Source organism: Perca fluviatilis, chromosome 22 (genome assembly GCF_010015445.1).
Source record: "Perca fluviatilis chromosome 22, GENO_Pfluv_1.0, whole genome shotgun sequence".
Lineage (NCBI taxonomy): Eukaryota > Metazoa > Chordata > Actinopteri > Perciformes > Percidae > Perca > Perca fluviatilis.
In genome coordinates, this window is record NC_053133.1 from 28,999,153 (window position 1) to 29,023,906 (window position 24,754).

Sequence of the window (24,754 nt, forward strand, 5' to 3'; positions counted from 1 at the left end):
AAGTCTTTTTAAACTTTTTAGATTTCTGTTTTTTTCAATGTTATTCCAACATTTGATGGTCATGTCGGACAACCCTCTATGTGAGACATAGACTAATAAAAAATACTCACCAACAAAGGCCTCTATTAAAACTGGTTCTAAGAACTTGTGGAGACAAAAACAAATAAATGCACTGAGTTTCGGCGATAATTTTCGCTTCCGGCTCGAACCGGAGGGATTGATTGCAATTCCTAGAAACCTTTGTATTTTTCAGATTCCGACTGAACCGAAATTGGGGATTATTAAATTCTTCTGGGCCGCAGTTCTGTAACCTCTTTCAGCTCCTACTTCAGGTCTTTTCCCTTTCCACTAGTGGTGGTTAGATGGCTGTGTTATAATAACTTATAATAACAAAAGGTCAGTTCCTATGGCCACTTGGCCAGTGTGAATGCAAATGGCAAAACTGGTTTTGGGAGAGAGTAGTTAGTAGAACTGTTTTATAAGTGGAATGTTCCTATAACTACGTTCCTGGGCAACTACTTGGTTGTAAACAGGCTAATGTTCTTAATATTAAAACCTATTAAAGACATGGTTTGCAAGGGACTGAGACTGAGAAAGTGTCTTGGAGGGATTATATATTGTTAACTGCTCCTCAGAACTCTGCAGGGTAATCCAGACTACTAGCTAGACTATTCTTTCCAATCTTAAATGTCTCTAACACGAATATTTGCGCTGCCCCCAGCGGAACTTAGTGCGCCCCATGCCGACCTGATTGATCTGATTGGTTTAAAGAAATGCCATTACACCAGAGATGCTTCCTCCCACCCAGAATGCTCTGTGGAGTAGCCAGACCTTCCTTTAGCGTACTGTGGAGGAGGATCTGACAAAGTGAGACTAGGTTAAACGGAGGTTTTATTTGGCGTCTGTGTGTTAAAAGCTGCCGCATTTCAGCATCAGTACCTCTGCGTCTTCTTTGTGTTAGAAGCGGCTCTCCATGATGTTTCTGAGGAAGTTTCCGACTCCATGGAAGCTGTGGACCGGTCCGCTCGCTGGAGACGAGTCCAGTGTCGTAAGGGCATGGCCTGAAGGGACACGGTCAGAGAAACACATTATTTTATCCGCTTTCATCTATCCAGAGCAACGCCATACTCAGAGTAGAAAAGTGTGTAAGCAGTAGTCAATGCAGGATGAGACAAAATGTACGATAAGCATCTCCAGTTCAGCAGTTGGAGGAAGACATGCTGGCTAACGAGGAGCCGGTTCTGACTGCCTCGAAGCTGTCCTGTTGGATCTCTGTCCTGTTTTGGGCCCTTGTACAGAGAGAGCACTTGAGAGAAACCATCCATCCAACAATCATCAATGAATCCCATCCATCCATCCATCCATCCAACACTCCATCCATCCATGGATTTCAGCACAGTCCAACCTCATGAGGCTGGGGCATTAACTACGTCTGCAACATGTTGTCACTTCTACACTGTGCCCTCCAAACATCCTAAAACTCCAACAACTTCACATCAATTTTGGTGGGGGGTGTTATTCATTTCATTCGTAATTCCACTTCTGACACCAAATTTGCCGTATAGTTTTATAAAATGATGCCCCTAGTCAGCGCGCACATGTGTCTAACGAACGCTGATTGATCAAACACTTTCGCACCCTACTTTTACATTCATTCTAGAAGGCTTATTTCCACTACATGGTAGTCGAAAGCTGGGTCGAAGCAGGTACCATGTAGTGGAAAAACGCCATACATGAAGTCAAACAGTCATGGACCTTGTTGGCCATCATGTAGAGCAGAGGCAGGTCTCAGTGAAGTTACCGATGGTTTCTTCAATCTCTGAAGGCCGGCACTCCTTCAACGCCTTTGGAGCTTCCGGATCCTTTTTAAACACAAAGAAGACCGATGAGATACGGAGCAATAAGTGCTGCCAGTGGCGATGAAATACAGAAGCTAAAATAATAATATTACAATAATACGTTTATTTGATATAGCACCTTTTACAGACAAAGTCACAAAGTGCTTCACGATAAAACATTTGTGAAAATATAGTAAGATCCAACAGAAAATAAGCAAGAAAGACACAATGAAAACATTTAAAAGATTAAAACACCTAAAACCCAAAGTTACAAACATGAGTCAAAAGTGGAATTTAATCAAGGGTGTGTCTTCAGCTGCTTATTAAAACCTTCAACAAAGACTGCAGAACGTAGACAGTGCAGGAAGGACATTCCACAGGTTTGGCACGCACCGCTTCAAAGGAACGGTTTAGTTTTCGAAAGGTCCCATGACATGGTGCTCTTTGGATGCTTTTTTATAGACCTGGTAGTGGTCCCCTAATACTGTATCTGAAGTCTCTTTTATATAGACCTTTAGTGGTCCCCCTAATACCTATATCTGAGGAAGTCTCTTTTTATATAGACCTTAGTGGTCCCCTAATACTGTATCTGAAGTCTCTTTTATATTGACCTTAGTCGGTCTTCCCTAATACTGGATCTGAAGTCTCTTTTATATAGACCTTATTTGGTTCCCTAATACTCTATCCGGGAAGTCTCTTTCCCGAAATTCTTGAAAGACTTAACAACAGCCACTTTGAACCTTTAAGCAAGTGCAGCTGGGACCACTAGCAGTCCCTAGTTAGAAGACCTAGAGGGACCTTGTTAGTAGTGTAATAGATGGAGCAGGGTCTCAGAGATATAAACAGGTGCCTGACCATGCCTTTACCAAAGCTTCTATGTTGTAGAACAAGAACTTTTAAATTTGATCCCTAAACTTGATCGGAAGCCAGTGTAATGAGCATAAAACTGGAGTGACATCCTGCTGGACCGTGGTCAACAGCCTTGCAATAGAGTTGTATTGAATTCAATTCAATTTTATTTATGTATCAAAATCATAAACAAGAGTTATCTCAGGACACTTCTACAGATAGAGTAGGTCTAGACCACATAGTTGTAGAACGTCCTGGGACAAAAATCGAAGTTGCACGGTACTTTTTAAGTTAAATGATTAACTGCATTATCTGTCTTTTAATTTCAATCTTAAAATATACTAAAGGAATGTTCCCTCCGTGCATGTACCTGTTCTGGAAGGCGCCTTTCCGGTGTTGATCTTCTCGATGTTGAGGTTGGGCCCACAGGATGTCAGGTATCCGACGAATTTCGCTGTGGACGACGGATATGCAAAGCAAAGTGTAGTTTGGACAGCAGAGAGAGCTCCCCTCTGATCCTCCTGCAGCTCCGGATGCTCTGTAGGGAAGAGGAGGGAAATTGATTAGTATTGAAGAAGGAGAAGGAAGTCAGTCAGTGTTGTCTCTATGGACTCCTCTTTTCTTTGTGTTGGCGTTCTAACCTCCGGCTGATTTGTGAGGGACTACAGTTAACTGCTCCTCAGATCTCTGCAGGGTAAATCCAGACAGCTAGCTAGGACTGCAGCTTGGAAAATTAGCCGTCTGGCTAACACTGGCACATTTTACAGAAATGTTGATTAATGTGCATTGTCCTAATATAAAATAAATAAATCTCTTCTTCAGCTAGACTATCTTCTGTCCAATAGGAGGTTTTCTGTTGCAACTAATTAAACTACTTTTAAACGTCCACATGTTCCACCAACACAAGTTCCTTCCTTGAGGCCATTGCTTAGCAGAGGCACTAGCGGCTCTGTCCGGAGCTTAGCCCCCGACTCTAAGCACGCCATTGGGATTGGTTTAAAGGTCCCATCACTATGCTCATTTCAGGTTCATATTCCTGGTTTTTACTGGGAACATATGTACTTTTTTAAAAATGCTTTAAAGGTGCTCTAAGCGATGTTGGGTGACATACTTTTGTTGATGTTGAAGGCATTTACGTAAAGACTGTTTATGTTTGGTGGTGCAGGGTTGGCGCACAGGTTGTTTCTGTTGCTGTAGAATAAGTCTTTGATACTCTCACGAGTATTTAAGCCGTAAACACATCAACCTACTATATAAGCATTAAAAACATGGAAATCTTTACTTTTACAATATGGGACCTTTAGAAATCTACTAATAAACTGCGAGCATGTTTTTTCTCCCATCCGGGGAATGCTGTACGAGCTAGACTTCGTTATTTCTGCAGCTAGGAGGAAGGTCTGTCTATGCAAGACTAGTCAGTGAGTCGTACGTTAACAGAACCCCAGTCCGAACAGCCGCTCCCCTCCAGAGTAGGTGGTGTCTTTCCTCCACAGCCGGTGATCAAACTTCGGCCCCTGCCAACTCTGCAGCCATTTCGCTGGCTACATAGCTGGAGCCAGCCCCTCCTACCCTGGGCCCTGCAAGCACACACGCGTTTGACTTCTGTTGCGATCATAATAAACCATGAACGGGAGTTTATCCCCGGCTTTGTACCTGTGGGTTGTACTTTCGGTGGAGAAGCTCTGGACGTGGCTCTGGAAGCTCCGCGCACCTGCAGCAGCAGGTCTGCCCTTCATGCTGGAGCGGATCCTCCAAGAGTGTTCTGGTTCTCCACCACCTGAATCCAAAACACAATCACAATAACATGCGGTACTTATTTACTCTTTGATTTGGATCCCCATACCTTTTCACAGAGTCCTCGCCAGTCTTCCTGAGTTCCACAACCAATAAAGCCCAAAGGCAAGCCAAATGTAAGGGGATCGAAAATGCAGAAAGACTCCATAAAAATATAAGTACTAAGTAAAAACGGTTGAAGTAATTTCAAAAACAGGTATGATTCTAGGGGTACTTACTAGAGGGACTGCCATGGGTACGTGAGCATTTATTGCTAAATGTTTTTCAGTAAACAAGGCTGTTGTTAACGATAGCTTCACTGTCTTTTTTTTCTCCAAGTTTGTTACGTTTTTTCAAAGTTTTTTTAGTCTCTGTTTTTTTGAAGTTTTGTCACCTTCATTTGGAGGTTTTGTCTGTTTTGACCTATTCTTTGCCGCTTTCTTCATTACTTTTTCTACAATGTTTATAAAAATATTGTTACTTTTTTGTTCAAAGTTTGTTATTGCCCATTTCCTGAATTTCTTTGTCCTTTTTTTGTCTCCCCTATTCTTGCCTCTCCCTTCCTTCTTTCTACTGTGTTTCTTTCTGGGCATTGTTTCTATCAGGTACAGCAGAGTTTGGATAACTCTGGTTCCAGATAGATGTTAGGGTCTCACCCAGGGCGCGAGGGATTTGATGTTGTTCCAGCCGTCGCATTCCAGGCCCCTCCCCGATGCTTACCGGCGTTCCACGTCGGAAGTGAAGAGCCGCTTCGTGTTTTGTGGAGGAGAGCCAGGGATTCCCTCCCACTGAATCGTGCGTCACATGCCAACCTCCGCCTCCCGAACCTAGAACAAGCAAACAGGTAGGGAGGGGAATCAGGAGTGGAGGAATCAGGGAGGAGAGAATCAGGGAGGAGGGGATTCAGGGAGGAGAGAACTGTAGTGGGAATCCAGGGGAGGAGGGGAATCCAGGGAGGAGAGGAATCCAGGGAAGGGGGGGAATCAGGAGGAGAGGAATCAGAGGGGAGGGGAACTGGTATAGAGGAGGAATCCTGTGGAGGAGGGGAATCAGGAGGAGAGTGAATCAGGAGGAGGTAGGAACTAGGAGGAAAGGAATCAGGAGGAGGGGAATCAGGAGGAGGAGGAATCAGGGAGGAGAGGGAACCCAGGGAGGAGGGGAATCAGGGAGGTACAGAATCAGGAGAGAGGGGAATCAGGAGGAGAGGAAACTCTACTCCAGTGACTGTAATTTCCAGTCCAAAATGCTTGGGCTACTTGACTCTTTACTTGAGTCTCTTTCTTTCATGTCACTTCTACTTAGAAGAACATAGGGATAGATGTCAGATGGACGGCCAGGAGAGAGAGAGAGAGAGAGAGATGGATGGATGGATGGATGGATGGAGAGAGAGATAGAGAGATAGAGCGATAGATAGAGACAGAGATAGACATAGATGATAGAGTAGAGAGGGAATGAGAGATAGGATAGATGGATGGATAGGATAAAATACAGAGAGAGAGAGACAGGACGAACGGACGGACGGGATTATGGATGATTTGACATACAGAGAGAGATAGATGACAGAGAGGAGAGATGCAGAGATAGACTTGACGGACCGGATATGATAGATAGATGCAGACAGAGAGAGGAGACAGAGAGGAAATAGCCAGATGACAAAGAGAGATATGATAGACAGAGATGGACAGATGGACATGAAAGAGAGGAAGGAGAGAGATAGAGACAGATAGACAGACAGGATAGACAGACGACAGAGCAGAGAGACGGCGAGATGGATGGTGACAGATGGAGACAGATAGGACAGAATAGACAGACAGATTGCAGAGGAGACAGATAGATGGAGACAGATAGTCTTTTGAGCAGAGAGAGACAGACGACGGATAACAGGAGAGACAGATAGAGACAGAGAGGACAGACAGGATAGACAGGATAGACAGTTGAGAGAGAGAGGACAGATAGACAGATACGCAGAGCGATGTCAGGAGGAGAGAGAGAGAGATACGCCACAGACAGGATGATAGATGACAGATACAGACAGATGACCGGATAGACAGATAGAGACAGATAGGATAGTAGACATGGTGAGCAGGAGCAGATAGATGGAGGAAGCTGGAGAGCAGAGTGGAGAGAGATACAGCCAGAGCGACGGTGGGGACATGGATGACAGTTGCAGAGAGATGATAGACAAGGCCAGACAGGATAGATGACATGGACAGACAGATGGCATGACAGATACAGATAGATAGGAGTATAGCAAATTCTCTGTCTGGAACGATTGGCTGAATGAACGAAAGGATGAAATGTCTGACCTCACTCGAGCCGCCATATTCCCCGGACGCCTCCAGGTCCGCGGATTGGTGGCAGCTTTGGTCAGCCCGCCATTCAGCAGCGGTAGAAATGGAGCGCCCATAGCATGGACGCTGCTGGCGTTGAGCCGCCGGGCGTACCGAAGGCTCAAGCTTCCACAGACGGGCACTCCTGAGTGGAGGGACAGCTCACGAAATACCGGCGGCAAGAGGATCGACTTTATTGAGTGCACGCCGGTATTCGGAATCTGCAACCTCCAGCGCCTGCAGGGGAATAAACAGGGTACCGCGAGTAAAACTTGGCATTAATGTAGTTTCTTTAAGAACCTTGTTCTGCCTTTCATTCTCAAACCAAGTTGGGAACGCTAAATTCATCATTTCATTACACTGAAACAAAAATTATGAACGCAACACTTTTGTTTTTGGTTCCATTTACCATATGAGCTGAACTCAAAGATTCGCGACTGTTTCTATGTACACAAAGGCCCTTTCCTCTCAACATTGTTCACCAATGTGTCTAAATCTGTGTCAGTGGAGTGTAGAGATAATCCATCCACTTCTACAGGTGTGATTTATCAGATGCTGATTAGATAGCAGGATTATTGCAGTACAGGACTTAGGCTGGACACAATGAGTCCACGCTTGAAATGCAGCGTTTTACTGTATGGATCTTTCTCTACAGCAGACATGTTGACTTGCTCATAGCAGGAGAAGCACAGCCGACGCCTGAGGAACCTTAACGATGGCTCCAACTCCAACGTAAGGGGTCCAGTAAGATATTCTAGCAGTCAGCATGCCCAGCACGGTGACCTCTCCTAAGTTGAATGCAGCCATCAGTAATGGTTTAATACCAGGACCTCCTAAGTGGAATGCAGCCATCAGGGTAATGGCTCAATACCAGGACCTCTCCTGTAAGGGAATGCGCCATCAGTAATGGTTTAATACTCAGGGTCTCCTAAGTGGAATGCGTTTTCATCATTAATGGTTTAATACCAGGACCTCCCTAAGTGGGAATGCAGCCATCAGTGGGGCTTAAGCCGAATAATTAGGACCTCTCCTAAGTGGAAATGCAGCCATCAGTAAACAGTTTGAATACTCAGGACTCTCCTAAGTGGAATGCAGCCATCAGTAATGGTTTACCACCCAGGTCTCCGCGGAATGCAGCCATCAGTAATGGTTTAATACCAGACCTCTCCTAAGTGGAATGCAGCCATCAGTAATGGTTTACCGCTCAGGACCTGCGGGTTCTGCGCCATCAGTAAATGGCCAATACCAGGGTCTCCTATGGGAATGCAGCCATCATTAATGGTTTAATACCAGGACCTCCTAAGTGGAATGCAGCCATAAGTGTTCTGGCCTATCACCTCGCGACCCTTAAGTGGAATGCAGCCATCAGTAATGGTTTAATACCAGACCTCCTAAGTGGAACGTCAGCGAACGTTTCAATATGGACCTCCGCTGGAACGCTACCAGTAACAGCTCAACAACCGGGTATCCTCCCATGGAATGCAGCCATCAGTAATTGTTTAATACCAGGATCTCCTAAGGGAAACGCTCATAAGCAAATGGCCTTAACCCGCTTTTCCTGTAGGTCTGTGCGGCGGTAAAGACAGAACCAACAACTCCAACAAAGTTAACTTCGGAGAAATTTTCATCAAAGCCATATATCTTCAGAATATCTCAACTGTACCGGTAATTTTCTCGGTACTTTTGGCCAAAATCAGGAGAAAGGGTCAATTATGAGTTCCGGTGACCTGTTTTGACCGTAAACCAAACCGGGATCTGGCAAACGAGAGATGAGCTAACGCTGCCAACGCTCTAACAGATCTATACCCCCCGCACCACGGCTTCGCGCTGGAGCGGGCGGAGCTTGGCGCGGAGTTGCATGCGGAGCGCATGAGCGCATGCAGGGTTGCGCATGCTTATGTCTCTTTGCAATAATTGGTGAAAGGTGTCGACTGCTGCCGCTGTTGCTGCTAGCCTTGTCTGGACACATGTATTCCTCCTTTCCCATGTAAAACATAAATATATACCTCCTCGATCTGATTACAGCAAAGACAAACCGCGAATTGACGGGGTAAAATAGGTTCGCAAATATTCTCCGGGACGAGCTTGCGTCAGTACCATTTGAAAAATCGATAATTATTATTATTTATTTTTTACTGCACGAGATCTGCATTTACGTCCCTGTCCGGCGATCTCTTCAAACATCAAAATGTCATTTATAAAACGCATTTAAAGCCGTTCAATATACGTTTGATTCTTCATCATTTGAACCCGTCCCACCTCTCATCGGTAGAAAGCGTGATATGATCACCAAAAGTATATGATCAAAATGAGAAACCGCACACTGACCATTACGGCAGCAACAATTTATTCATAAAAATTACAACGCTTTCCGGTCCTTTTGTAACCACCCGGTGGTAAACTTCGGCGAAAACATTCTGGTGACCTTGCCGCGCTCGCCATCCCTTTTCCTGGCAGACTGGGTTTGGGAGCTGCTGGGAGAGGGATAGAAAAGGACCGGCGGCACCTGGCGAAGAGGCCATCTTTGTTCAGTCCGCCCCCTTGACAACTATAGAGGTGATGCGATATATCGCGTTAGCTGTACCTGTAACGTCCGCTGCGAGGAGTTCTGAGCAGCTCGAAGCAGCAAATGACCCCGAACCAGTCCCGGTAGAAATGGCGCTTCGTGACCGCTGCCAAAACCCGAATATGTAAACACGCTTTAAAAACGCAATAAATACGCTTACGCTGATGGGCCTTTCGCAACTCCGGCGCCACGACACCCCATGAACTTCTGCGCAAAAACCGGTAGCCCATTTAAAGCAGTACCACTTCGCGCTCGCATTTGGCCACTCTACAACGCCCCCATGCGTTGTAAATGGAAACAGCCGCCTCGCGTATAAATAAACCAATACTCTTCAACCGCTAGATATATGTGGAATCTCTTTCAAACCAAAACGCGACTGAAGGCACAACGTAACCCCAACCTAAAATCGATGCGAAAGAGAGCTGCCATCTGAACATCCACCACGGTGATGAACTCCGGACGATCCAGGCTGTGAAACCTCCCCGCTCCATCAGCTACGCGACAATCCACTGGTTATCCGGAAGGGCACGAGGCCGGAAGAAAACTAGACTCAGTGATGTGATTGGTTACCCAGGTGGAGTGCAGCATCTATGCAAACAAGTTCAATAGTTAATCTGGTTTGTGTGTGTGTGTGTGTGTGTGTGTGTGTGTGTGTAGGTGTCAAGCAGGTGTGTGTGTGTGTGTGTGTAGGTGTTTGTGTGTGCGTGTAGTGCCGGGCAGGTGTGTGTGTGCGTATGTGTGCGTGAAAATGGGCAGGTGTGTGTGCGTGCATGTGTGCGTGTGTGCAGGTGTAGATGTTGGGGCAGGTGTGCGTGTGTGTGCGTAGATGCTGGGGCAGGTGCGTGGGCAGCGAGGCAGGTGCGTGCGTGTGCGTTTGTTGGTGTGTGCGTAGGTGTCGGGCAGCGTGTGCGTGTGCGTGGGTGCGTAGGTGTCGTTGCGTGCGTAGGCGTCGGGCAGGCGTGTGTGTGTATGTGTGCGTGCGTCAGGCATGCGTGTCTGCGTGTTGGGGCAGGTGTGTGTGGTGTGTGTGTGCGTGCAGGTGTGTAGGTGTAGATGTTGGGGCAGGTGTGTGTGTGTGTGTGTGTGTGTGTAAGTGTAGATGTTGGGGCAGGTGTGTGTGTGTGTGTGGGTGTCGAGGGCAGGTGTGTGTGTGTGTGTGTGTTTGTTGGTGTGTGTGTGTGTGTGTGTGTGTGTAGGTGTCGGGGGCAGGTGTGTGTGTGTGTGTGTGTGTGTGTGTGTGTGTGTGTGGGTGTGTGTAGGTGTCGGGGCAGGTGTGTGTGTGTGTAGGTGTCGGGGCAGGTGTGTGTGTGTATGTGTGTGTAGGTGTCAGGGCATGTGTGTGTCTGTGTGTGTAGGTGTTGGGGCAGGTGTGTGTGTGTGTGTGTGTGTGTGTGTGTGTGTGTGTGTGTGTGTGTGTGTGTGTGTGTGTGTAGGTGTCGGGGCAGGTGTGTGTGTGTGTGTGTGTGTGTGTGTGTGTTTAGGTGTAGATGTGGGGGCAGGTGTGTGTGTGTGTGGGTGTCGAGGGCAGGTGTGTGTGTGTGTGTTTGTCTGTGTTTGTTGATGTGTGTGTGTGTGTGTAGGTATCTGCACGGTGTGTGTGTGTGTCTGTGTGTGTGTGTGTGTTGGTGTGTGTGTGTGTGTGTTGTGTGTGTGTGTGTGTTTGTGTGTGTGTGTGTGTTTGTGTGTTTGTGTGTGTGTGTTTGTGTGTGTGTGTGTGTAGGTGTCGGGGCAGGTGTGTGTGTGTGTGTAGGTGTGTGTGTGTGTGTTTGTTGGTGTGTGTGTGTAGGTGTCGAGGACAGGTGTGTGTATGTGTGTGTGTGTGTGTGTTGTATTTTAAACTGTCTTATCAAATTGTTTTCATTTATTAAACTAACTGCTGTATCAATAATGTTATTATATAACATCATGACTAGTTCTCTGTAGCAGAAGATAAGAGCAGATTATAATCTATATTTCACTAATTAATTAAAAAGAAAGATTTTACTTCTTTGGTAAAACTTAATATTTCACAAGAGGCAGCGAACAAAAAAGAGCAAAGGTAACGATCAAACAGAAAGAGGCGACCAATCAGAGTGCGCGTGGGGCCGACCTGGTCTCCCCATTCGTTGATGACGGGCATGTTGATGTCGTCTATGAAGACGGTCATCCTGCGGCCGGCCGGCGGCCCGTAGGTGGCGCCCATGCGTTTGTCGATGTAGCTCTCCACGGTCCGCTGGAACATGCTGGGCAGCGTGGCCGACGAGAAGTTCACCGTCTTACTGAGGTGGAGCTCCGGGTCCAGCTTACTGGTGTAGCCCTGCAGGGGGGGGGCAGACACCTAGCATTAGCATTAGCTAGCATTAGGCTGCGCTCGGACAGGGAAACAAAGATCTGGCAATTCAGCGCAGAGCATACCTGCCAACACTCCCGTTTTTACTGGCGTTTTTACCCATCTCCCGGACCCCCCCCGGTTTGTTATTTCTCCCGGAAACTCCTGTAATTTGCAGCACGGCCCAAACTCCTTTATCAATAATCAGACCAATATGTTTGTCTAATGTTGATCAGTTGCCAGATCTTGTATGAAACGCATTCTATTCACACAATCCACCATTTACAATGTTCAACCCATTTGTCACCTCAACCTGGCAACCTAGAACCCTCAACCTGGCAACCTAGAACCCTCAACCTCTAGCCCTCAACCTGGCACCCTCTAACCCTCAACTTGGCAACCTCTAACCCTCAACCTGGCACCCTCTAACCCTCAACTTGGCAACCTCTAACCCTCAACCTGGCAACCTAGAACCCTCAACTTGGCAACCTCTAACCCTCAACCTGACAACCTAGAACCCTCAACTTGGCAACCTCTAACCCTCAACCTGGCAACCTAGAACCCTCAACCTGGCAATCTAGAACCCTCAACCTGGCAACCTCTAACCCTCAACCTGGCAACCTAGAACCCTCAACCTCTAACCCTCAACCTGGCAACCTAGAACCCTCAACCTCTAACCCTCAACCTGGCACCCTCTAACCCTCAACCTGGCAACCTAGAACCCTCAACTTGGCAACCTCTAACCCTCAACCTGACAACCTAGAACCCTCAACCTGGCAACCTAGAACCCTCAACCTGGCAACCTAGAACCCTCAACCTGGCAACCTAGAACCCTCAACCTGGCAACCTAGAACCCTCAACCTGGCAACCTAGAACCCTCAACCTGGCAACCTAGAACCCTCAACCTGGCAACCTATAACACTCAACCTGGCAACCTATAACACTCAACCTGGCACCCTTTAACCCTCAACCTGGTCACCTATAACACTCAACCTGGCACCCTTTAACCCTCAACCTGGCAACCTCTAACCCAGTTGATCTCTGCACAAACTTCGTGTCAAGTTCAGACCCGAAAGCGAGCTGATAGAAAAGGCAGGTGAAGGTGGTGTTCCCGCAAAGAAATGGAAATATAGCTGTAAATTTCAACAGTGTTGGGCACGACAATTGACATGCATCTTACCTCTAGTCATATCGACAACTCCACGCTTTTTGTAAGGTGTGTCACATTGATTTGAATGTAGCGCACGGCGGGAAAAATGACATTACCCAGCACATTAAACTTTTTTTTTAAAATATATACAGTATATTGGCCGATATATTGGAATATCGGATTTTTAAATCACCAAATATTTGTATCGATATCGGCCTTAAAAACCCTTTATCCATCGGCTCTATTTAGTATCTGAAAAACATGAGTTAGTTTTTGAAAAGAAGACTTTCTGTCTGACCTTAATCATGACGGTCTTGGCGGTTCCCTGCTCTCCGATCAGCAGCACGGCCTTCCTCTGCTTCACGATGGTCTGCATCAGGAAGTCTGTCCTCACGTTGTCCACGTTGGGAACCAGGATGGCCGAGTAGTCGGGGACGTGGTCTTTGGGGTAAACGTACTCTGGCACCTGCAACATGCGCAGACAGTAGGTAACATTCAGCATCACGTTGGCTCGGGAAAACATCACAAGTGTCTTTTATCCCTCCTGTTGTCCTCGGGACAAATCTGACCCTATTTTTCAAAAAGTCTCCATATCAGAAATTTTGGTTCTCTTTCAAACAATTTGTCCAAAAAACTAACGTTGATGGTTCCCTACAGCGCTCTTCACAAAGTAAATACATGATCAGGTCACTACTTTCATTGAATTGGAGTGTTTTAGTCAAATTATAACATTTGAAGAAAAAACTATTGATAAAAAAACTTTGAAAAAAGTGACAAAAATGTAAATAAATTTCAAAAAAGTGACAAATGTGGTGTTTGTGTGTCTGTGTGTGTCAGTGTCTCTTTTTGTGCACGTGTGTTTGTGTGTGTGTGTGTGTGTCACAGTGTGCATTATATCGCTGTGGGATTTGTGCTCTGTCTTGTTGCCATGTTGGTAGTGTGTGCCCTGCCTGGGGACTGCAGATGTAAACTAGCCTGAGGCTAACTCTGGTACAATGCAATCAAATGGCAACATTTATGTTACAAAATGTACATGGTCCCTAACAAATAAGATGAATAAATAAATGTATAAGACATGTATAAGAGATAAGACTCAGAATATGTGGAAAAATCTCTTTGAGAACAAATTTTGAAAAACATCAAGTGTTGTGTCAAAGAGTAACATGTGCATAATCTGTTGAGGAACATCAGTTAGGTGTGTGTGTGTGTGTGTGTGTGTGTGTGTGTGTGTGTGTGTGGCAAAAGACGGACCTTGTTGGACCAATGCTCCCACTGGCCCTGCTCGTTGACGGTGAACTCAAAGATGGTCTGCTGGTCCTGGGTGAGCGGCAGGTCCAGAGACGAGCTGTGGTTCTTCAGACACACAAACACCACAAACAGGACTGTTAGAGCCCCCCCTAGAGGACACATCACACTTTACACCACATCGAGGGCACACACGCACGCAAACACACACACCGACACACACACAAACACAACACACCCACACTACACACAGACAGACACACACACAGCGACACACACACACCGACACACAGACATACACACACACACACACACACCCACACACAGTGATACACACACACCAACACCGACACACTGACATACATACACACATACACACCAATACACACATAATACACACACAATACACAATACACACACTGACACACACCGATACACCGACACACACACACACACACCGACACATACACATACACACACAATACACACACACAGACACACCGACACACACACACACACACACATCAACACAGACACAGACATACACACCGACACATACACACACACACAACCGACACACGCACACACACACACACCGACACACACACACATACACACACACAGACACACCGACACAAACACACACACACACACACACACACACACACAGTGACACACACACACACACCGACACACACACAGACATACACACACACACCGATACACCAACACACACATAATACACACACAATACACACACTGACACACACACACACACGACATACACAGACACACACACACAAAGACACACAAGACACACACACACACACACACAAACACACACCGACACACACACAGACACACACACAGAAAGACACACCGACACACACACACACACACACACACAAAGACACACCGACACAGATACACTGACACACACCACCACCGACACACACACACAGACACACTGACACACACACAGACACACTGACACACACACAAACACACACACAAAGACACACACACACACACACAAGACACACCGACACAGATACACTGACACACACCAACACCAACACACACACCGACACACCAACGCACACACACACACACCCCCTACCTTCAGGAAGGCCTCCATCTTGGCTCTGTCGTCCAGCTCCAGGACCGCCCCGAGAGACCACATCACCGCAAAGACAAAAAGACGGCCCACGTCACCATGACAACCCTGTTTCTCATCCGCTGCTGGGAGCAAACCCTGAACACACACAGACAGACACACACACACACACACACACACACACACACACACACACACACACACACACGAAGAACGAAACCATCAGGTATCAGCCAACACACGGGGTAAAGAGCTTCCTGCTGAGCAACAGCGACATAAAAGAAATCGCCACTCTGCCACAGCGTGTCCGTGTTTGCCGCCGGCGTGGTACCTGCAGCAGGTCGATACTCTGTCTGATGTACATACACTCCAACACCTGCATCTTAGGAGACACGGCAGTGGACACAAAGTCCAACAGGTCCTGTGGGAGGGACAGAAACACACATTTAAATCAGATATTTTTAGATTTTCTCAGGCCGCTTTCACACCTAGAATTCTGTGCAAGGGGGGGTGAAGTTGCAACATCGCAAAGCGGTTTAGCCGCTTATCATAAGGAGGTGTAATGCTTTAACTCAGTCCTTCCACAAAAATGCGGAGTTTTTTTGTGATTGTTGCGGGGCAACAATCACTTAAAAAAATGCGATGGAATATGCTATATATGATATTTATGCAACTTTATGCGATGAAATTGTGGGAACTTGCAAAAACTGGTTTGATGAAAAAGAGAAGAAAAAGTGATTCCCCCCCCCACCCAACAACACCCTGCTTTTCGATGATGTTCACGTCGCGTAATTACGTCACTTCATAACGTTCCCATGGCAACAGGGGGAAATGGCTGCTCTTGTGTGAAGTAAACGCAACATTTTTAAACTTTCTGCTAATATATATGCTAAGACTTTTTTGCAACGAAAATGCGGGGATTATGAAATCATGCAAGCACCACATATTTTGCGCGGAAATCTGCAATTTATGCGGCAAAAGTGCGGCATATTTGAAAAAATGCCCCCCCCCCCCTGCATAAATATGCAGACTTTGGCTTATTATGTGTTGAATTATGCAATCGCATTATCGCGTTTTTCTGGAGGGACTGGATAATACTAAAATGAACAAATGAAAGCTAAAACTAACAACCAACCTAAAAGGGATATATATATATATATATATATATATATATATATATATATATATATGTAAAACATTGACTGTGATGAATTTTCTCTCTGCATGTTTATTTTTTAACAGAAATGAAGAGAAGGAGTTCAGTCCACCTGGTAGCAGCAGTTGAAGCAGAGTGTGAGGGCCTCGGCCTGCTGCTCCGGGAGCGTCTGTAGCCAGGCCTGCAGGACGGGGCTCCAGCCCAGCACCGAGGAACTCATGAACACCATCCCGTTCCTGGACACCGTCGCCGGGGACGCGTTGTCGATGTTGTGCGGCTCGAAAACTATCTGCAGGAAGGACACGGAGGGGACGTGGCTTCACTTTGGATCTCCTGCATGACTCGGATTGAGTTTATGTTTGTTTCATGAACATAAATACAAATCAGCTTAATGGTGTTTTTTGCCCCCAACAGCACCTAACCATAACCAGTGCCTAATCCTAGTGCCGTTGGGGGCAAAAAACATCGATAAACTACAAATCATGTGAGGATGTGATAGAAAGCTGTAATGGCTTTTATAAAAACCTCACCCAAAGGACGTACCAAATGTAAAATGGAAACGTACAAAATGGCTAGTAGGATAAAAGCAGAGATTGATTTGGTAAATATGGATGATGCTCAAAGACTGAGATGGCTGTTCACATATGCAACATATAAATTAGCCAATTATCTAGATAAAGCTTGGGAGGAGAGGAAAAAAAGCTCTTTATCGAGATGAATTGTAGATGAGAATTTGTTGTTTGTGTGTGGTGTGTGTGTACGTGTATATACATATGTGTATATGTATATATTTGTATTCATGTATTTCTCCGAATGATTTGTATATGCGACAGGAAGATTTTTGTTAAATAAGTATATTTGTGATGTCTTGTAATCCCATGTGGGATGGGCCAAAATGTTTGGCATGACACAAAAATAAAATATAACTAACTAAGTACATTTGAAGGGTTAAAACGTTTCAGATAAAATAAGAGAAGTAATTTAGCCATATTTATACTATAAACAAGATCAGATGTTTTCGACAGCAGTGTAATACAGTTTTTATACGTAAAAACCACGGTGTCACCTTGCAGCAGGGCGCCATGGGGATCCGGTCTCCGTTCGCCAGCGTCAGAGTTTTGTTGTCGTCCAGAACCGAGTTCAGGTTCTCGATCCAGATGGCGTCTACTGGACCGTCCAGCACGATCCAGATGTACTCGCCCTGACACACACACACACACACACACACACACACACACACACACACACACACACACACACACACACGCTGTGTAACTATACTGAATAAAAACATCTGAAGGTAAAGAGACCTGCTCGGACCCCTCCCTCCAACCTTCTTGGCTTTGAGCGTCTTCCTCCACAGGGTGGAGAAGATGCCGTCGGTCCAGTCGTTGGTGGTGACGTCCAGCGTGCCGAACATCTGCGAGGCCGTGATGGCTTTAGGGTTCATCCTCATCTCGCGGTGCGGCGAGCCGCACTCCGACATGGCCTTCATCAGCGTGTGGATGCAGGCAGTCTTCCCGGCGCCACTCGGACCCAACGTCATCATACCTGCACACACAAACATGTTCTTAAAGGAACACGCCGACTGATCGTGAATTTAGCTTATTCACCGTAACCCCCAGAGTTAGACTAGTCCATACATACCCTTCTCATCTCAGTGCGTGCTGTAAAGCTGTCCGACGGCTCCAGCGGCATCAGCCAATCACAGAACAGGCAGGTGAATGGTTCCAGTAATCCTACTGCTCCCAATAAGTGACAAAATAACGCCAACATGTTCCTGTTTACATGTTGTGATTTGTAGAGTCACAGCGTGTACAAAAAACAACGTAACATGAGACACAGCCATCTTCTAACCGTAAACAAACCGGGAACTATATTCTCAGGCGGAAGAATATAGTACTTGGGCGGAATGATTTGCTTTGCAGCAAGCCTGTCTGAGAATATAGTTCCTGGTTTGTTTACGGTTAGAAGATGGCTGTGTCTCATGTGACCTTGTTATTTATACACGCTGTGATTCTACAAATCACAACATGGAAATAGGAACATGTTGGCGATATTTTGTCACTTATTGGGAGCAGTAGGCTAGTTGGAACCAGTTACCTGCAGGATCTGTGCTAGGCTAAGCTACCGGTGGAACCGTCAGACAGCCTTACAACACACACGGACACAAGAAGGGTGTGTATGGACTTAACGTCTAACTCTGGGGGATACGGTGAATAAGCTAAAGTCCCAATAAGTCGGCGTGTTCCTTTAACAGGAAACGGCCGAGCTTCCTCGTCTCCTGAGACAGCGTGTGAGTGCATATTCCTCCAACGTTTAGATTTTAAAGTGCTTATATTATGCTTTTTGGCTTTTTCCCCTTTCCTTTATTGTGGTATATATCTTTTGTGCACGTTATAGGTTTAGGTATAAGTGAAAAAGCCCAAAGTCCCCCCCAAAGGGACTTACCATCTCCAACAGAAAACACTGTTCACCAACTGCTCCAAACAGCTCTATTGTAGTCCAGCCTTTACTTCAGAGACAAACGTTATAATGCTCGCCTAGCTGCTAGCATGGTACGCCCTCATACTCTGCTTCTGACTGGCTAGTAGTCCTTACCTAGGTACTGTCAGGGCACGCACTAATACTCTGCTTCTGACTGGCTAGTAGTCCTTACCTAGGTACTGTCAGGGCACGCCCTCATACTCTGCTTCTGACTGGCTAGTAGTCCTTACCTAGATACTGTCAGGGCACGTCCTCATACTCTGCTTCTGACTGGCTAGTAGTCCTTACCTAGGTACTGTCAGGGCATGCCCTCATACTCTGCTTCTGACTGGCTAGTAGTCCTTACCTAGGTACTGTCAGGGCACGCCCTCATACTCTGCTTCTGACTGGCTAGTAGTCCTTACCTAGGTACTGTCAGGGCACGCCCTCATACTCTGCTTCTGACTGGCTAGTAGTCCTTACCTAGGTACTGTCAGGGCACGCCCTCATACTCTGCTTCTGACTGGCTAGTAGTCCTTACCTAGGTACTGTCAGGGCACGCCCTCATACTCGTTGTGCGGTACAACAGAAAGATGGTGTTTTTTGAGGTCTTTAAGACCTTTTCTATAGCACCACCTTAAGGACTAACTTTACATGTTTAGCTCCATTACTGTTTAGGTTTTAGGAGAAGACAAATCCTGAGAAAGTTTGCTTTGGTTGAGTGTAATGATGTAATGATGGGTACCGTGTCGGACTCTCTGCGTCTCGTAGAGCTGAACCAGTTTGAGGATCCAGGGGGGATGAGGGATCAGACCGGCCTGCTCAGCCTGACTGAAGATGGACGACTCCAAGTCTGGATACCCGGCTTTATCCAGAACTACAGAGGAAGATTGTAACAAAACTAGTCTCTAAAACACATTCATATGAAGGAAAGACACTGCCATGTACTTGAATGAATACAAAGGACAGCTATAGAATAAAGCAGTCCCCTTACGGTTAAACTTATTATGGAATAGTTCCAAAATGCAAATGTTTGCGTTTGTCTCCACGTCCAAAACCCCTTCTGATTAGAAACTCTACGCATAGTTTGCATCAACAGAGCGATGTTCTGAGTGTGTGTTTCAGTAGCTTTTGTAGTGAGAGAGAGAAACTTACCGATACCAGGAAACAGATCATTGATCAGACTCATGAACAGAGGCTCGTCCTCGTCGACCTACAGAGACACGGAGAGAAGCTACGTGACGATAAAATCAACATAAGTCAAGGTCAAGGAGTCTTTATTATCCCCGAGGGGCAATTCGTTTTGCAGCAAATAAAGTGCAACATAAACGACACATCAGACAACAGACACTATCGATGGAGAACACAAGTAAATACATACTACACAAAAGTCCACATCTCATATTGAATTATTAACAAAATCTATAGCAGGAACAAAAGAGTTTTTGTGTCTGTGTGTCCTGCATTTAGGCAGACAGAATCTGCGGCCAGACAGCAACAACATGAAGTAGCTGTTCAGGGGGTGGCTTATATCAGCCAGGACTGACTGGGCCTTCTTCAGGGTCCTTGTCTCGTCTAGAGATTTTAAGTCCGTCAGAGAGTTCAGGGAAATTTTTCCACACACTTTAGTAATGTATTGCAGCCTGTTTTTGTTTTTAAGAGTGAGGGACCCAAACCAGCTCACAAAGGCAAAGGAAAGAACAGTTTCAATAAAACAACAATAAAACATCCTCATAAAGGTCTTACCAACATTAAAATTGCGAAGTTTACAATAAAAAAAACATACGCTGGTGTGCTTTTTTACAGACAGCGTCAACCTGAGGCTCGAAGGTGACAGTGGTACACCAAGACCAAGAGTAATGCATTACAAAAGATATGTAAAACATTGCACATGCACTGCAGGGGCGGAGCTAGACTCTCAGTACAGTGGGGGCGGAGCTTCATCATACAGCAAGAGCGTCGGCAAAAGTGACAAAAACTTTGAAAACGCAACAGAAACTAGGCGGGCCGACATTTTTTGTGAACCTAAATTAATATCGGGGCCCGATCAAAAACTGCAAGGGGCCGGATTTGGCCCGTGGGCCTTGAGTTTGACACATGTGCTTTAAACAATACTGTAAACACATTGTAGTTTCTGTGATCTATCTGTAGTCCAGGCCTCTGTGTTATGTTAGCATCATAAGCAATAACAAAGTTAATGTCTTATCATTTCATTTAATGTGTTTTTATATTCAACTTCCTCTACCCAAAATGTTTGTTAATGAGCTCCCATCAATGTTACCTGCTGGCCATGTGTTCAAACTGCTAAACAGGAAGAGGGAGCTTCCAATGGGCTTTATAGTAGAGGGGGGATCAGACTGTACCATTCTGGGTACAGAGAGGGGAGTTTCAGGGAATAGTCTTTTTAAAGTTCCTCTCTTGGCACTGATTAAACCTTGAAAAACATGCACACACACGCACACACACACACACACACACACACACACACACACACACACACACACACACACACACACACACACACACACACACACACACACACACTCACCAGTTTGGAGAGGTTCATGTCTCTCAGGACTCTCATCACCACAGTCGGCTCTGGTTCTGACGGGTTGGATCTCTTCACGGCGCCGAGCGTCCTCAAAACGGACAGAATGTTCCTCAGACCGAAATCATAATGGACCTGGTGTCACAAACACACTGTCAGGGTTCAGACGGTGTATGTTGGTCGGGAAAGAAAAATGGGAAATCACACTTTGGACTTTAAAAGGTGCTCTTAGTGATGTGACCCGTTTTTTTAGGCTACAACATTTTTTGTCACATACAGCTAAAAAACCGTAGCCTAAAAAACGCATCACATCACTTAGAGCAGGGATCTTCAACAGGGGGTCCGGGACCCCCAGGGGGTCCTCAGAGTCACTGCAGGGGGGCCTCCAAATTATTGTTAATTTTTGAAAGTTTTTTCAAATATTAAAAAGTCTAACATGATTCCAACATATTATTAGCAAATATAAATCCACTGATGGTAGGCGTACTGGCCAATAGGTAATGTAGTCACTAAGGTAGCCATCCACAGATACAGTTCATCCCAAAGGAGTGACTGTTACACATTTTCGGTTTAACATTAAAACGTGATTTATAAAATCATGCCAACAATTATTAGGCTATTTATATAGCTTAGTATTCTATGCAAAAAAAGGTATCTATAAATGCTTTAGGCTGCCCTAAAAGTTATTGTAGGACCAGATTAATATGCAACTTTTATACAATATATGTAGTATGGGGTCCCTGACCTTTCAATTAAGGGGTCCTTGACTTAAAAAACGTTGAAGACCCCTGACTTAGAGCACCTTTATAGATTATTTTTTGGGGTGTTTCTGCCTTTATTTAACAGGACAGCTAGGTGAGAAAGGGGAGAGAGAGAGAAAGAGGAGGGGGAAGACATGCATGAAACCGTCATAGGTCGGACTCAAACCCTGGACCTCTGCATCGAGGCATAAACCTCCAAGTATATGCGCGCCTGCTCTACCCACTGGTCCAACCCGGCCACATCCCACTTTGTTATTAGCAATGATAAAGAAAAAGAAATGGGTCAGGCTAATGTTGGTCGTATGTTGGTCGTGTGGTCTGACCTGTTTGGAGAGCTGCTCCTCACACAGCTTGTAGAGGGTGTAGAACTTCCTGCTGAGGACCTGGTTGTCACGGAAACCCGCGCTGGCCAGTTTGACCCTCATGATGATGGCTCGGTCCGGGACCATCATGGCCACCGTGCGAAACTGGATCTTCAGGTTCTCTGGCAGCTCCTGGCGACCAGCGTAACCGGGGTTCTGGAGGACAGAGAAGTTACTGGTCAAGTCTGAACATTGCAGACTGATGTCATGAAGTGGTATACAGTACAGGCCAAAAGTTTGGACACACCTTCTCATTCAATGTGTTTCGTTTTTTTTTCATGACTATTTACATTGTAGATTCTCACTGAAGGCATCACAACTATGAATGAACACATATGGAATTATGTACTTAACAAAAAAGTGTTAAATCACTGAAAACATGTCTTATATTTTAGATTCTTCAAAGTAGCCAACCTTTGATTTTTTATTAATAAGGGAAATAATTCCACTAATTAACCCTGACAAAGCACACCTGTGAAGGTAAAACCATTTCAGGTGACTACCTCATGAAGCTCATTGAGAGAACACCAAGGGTTTGCAGAGTTATCAAAAAAAGCAAAGGGTGGCTACTTTGAAGAATCTAAAATATAAGACATGTTTTCAGTTATTTCACACTTTTTTGTTAAGTACATAATTCCATCTGTGTTCATTCATAGTTGTGATGCCTTCAGTGAGAATCTACAATGTAAATAGTCAGGAAAATAAAAAGGAAACGCATTGAATGAGAAGGTGTGTCCAAACTTTTGGCCTGTACTGTATTTATGACACGCCAATCCGTACGCCGTTATTGGCGTGTTATCAAGACGCCTACTCGCATTTTAGCGTGTTTATCAACGCCATTTGGCCTCCATTGACTTACATTATCTTGCGAGTGTGTGTGAATTTACGCCGTAGCGAGTAGGGGTGGTACGGTTCACAAACCCCTCGGTTCGGTTGGTATCGCGGTTTTTAGGGTCACGGTTTTCGGTTCTGTACGGTTCTTGTTATTTTTTCTTTTAATCTTTAACACTCCAGAAATATACTTCAGCAATTGAAATAACTTGCATTTATCAAACTGCCAACTTCAGTGAAGTTCTTACAAAAATGTATCCTTTAAAAGAAAAAGAGAGGAACTCTTAACGCTCCGAATAAGTCAGAATACATTAAACATAAAAACTGTTTATATTGTTAGTTAATTTTCTATCCTGGCCTGGGCTGGGACACACAGTCATACCGTTTGATGAAGTACTTATTGGACTTACAATAACGAGGCTAGCTGTCAGGTCCTCCTGTATACCTCTCATCTCCGTTTTTTCAGCGCCACGTGGCTTTGGAAAGTGGCGTGTATGTTTACACTGTGACGTTGCAGGCTGCCGTCCGCTGTATAGCGTAGACATACACGCGGATAGCTCAAAATGCGTACTGATAACACGCCACTTGGCTTTAGGAGGGTGGCGTGTACGTTTACACAAATTCATAATGCCACGTTGGAACTTTGTGGTGGATCAGTTTGAGAACTCAGATTCTAAGGTTGTTCAGTCTTAGACCTCTAACTGTTCTAAGGTTAAATTTACACTGCTAGGTACTCATTCCCCCTGCTCTGGTGTTTACCCCTCTCATTCTCCCTGCTCTGGTGTTTCCCCCTCTCATTCCCCCTGCTCTGGCGGTTCCCCCTCTCATTCGGGAGAGGGGGAAGCCAGACCCACGTGACGGGTTCGTCCAATCACCTGCCATGTGTTGCGTTCGCCACGCTCATCCCGCTCGTCATTTCCAGTAAGTGTTGTAACATAAGTGTTTAATTTTGGGACAATACTAACCATCGAAAGTTGGCACTACGGCAGGAAGTGGTCAGTGCACGTTAGCAGTGTACTGACGGCAGTATCCCGAATGAGATGTAGCCTATTTTTTGAGTTCTTGGTTTTATCGCTATACGAATTCCGTTCTAAAACGTTCTGATCACTCGTGTGGTAATTTATCCTGGCTCTACAGTCAACAATGACTAAATCCATGTCATTTCAAAAGCTTAGAAAGATAGTCAGTACATTTGTGTCTGAGGACATTTACATCTGTTACCCCCAAAGAGCTCTGTTACCATGGTGAGGAAGATGCCGAACTCCGGGTCCATGTCGACCACGTCTCCGTCGGTGAAGACGAACTGCTTCCTCTTGTTCTTCTTACACTGCAGAACCACGTAGATCTGCTGGGCGGCCACCGACAGCACCGGCAGCTCGATGCGGTTAAACTCATCGAAGCAACCCCAGGCTCCGGACTGGGCCAGACCTGCAGAGACACACACGCACACACAC

The 24,754-nt window shown here is 45.6% G+C and overlaps 2 protein-coding genes across 2 annotated transcripts in view; both read right to left on the reverse strand.

Annotated features, from left to right (window-relative positions):
• Positions 1-24,754, reverse strand: part of LOC120552600 (NACHT, LRR and PYD domains-containing protein 1-like) — a 735,215-nt gene that overhangs the window by 622,074 nt on the left and 88,387 nt on the right.
• dnah5l (dynein, axonemal, heavy chain 5 like) overlaps positions 1-24,754 on the reverse strand; it is a 163,975-nt gene that overhangs the window by 68,922 nt on the left and 70,299 nt on the right. Inside the window, 13 exon segments of the mRNA XM_039790785.1 lie at positions 11,446-11,652; positions 13,113-13,280; positions 14,066-14,167; positions 15,180-15,314; positions 15,508-15,597; positions 16,445-16,621; positions 17,399-17,533; positions 17,666-17,883; positions 19,544-19,675; positions 19,954-20,011; positions 21,347-21,481; positions 22,431-22,625; positions 24,541-24,728. Coding sequence (XP_039646719.1) covers positions 11,446-11,652; positions 13,113-13,280; positions 14,066-14,167; positions 15,180-15,314; positions 15,508-15,597; positions 16,445-16,621; positions 17,399-17,533; positions 17,666-17,883; positions 19,544-19,675; positions 19,954-20,011; positions 21,347-21,481; positions 22,431-22,625; positions 24,541-24,728 — 1,940 coding nt within the window.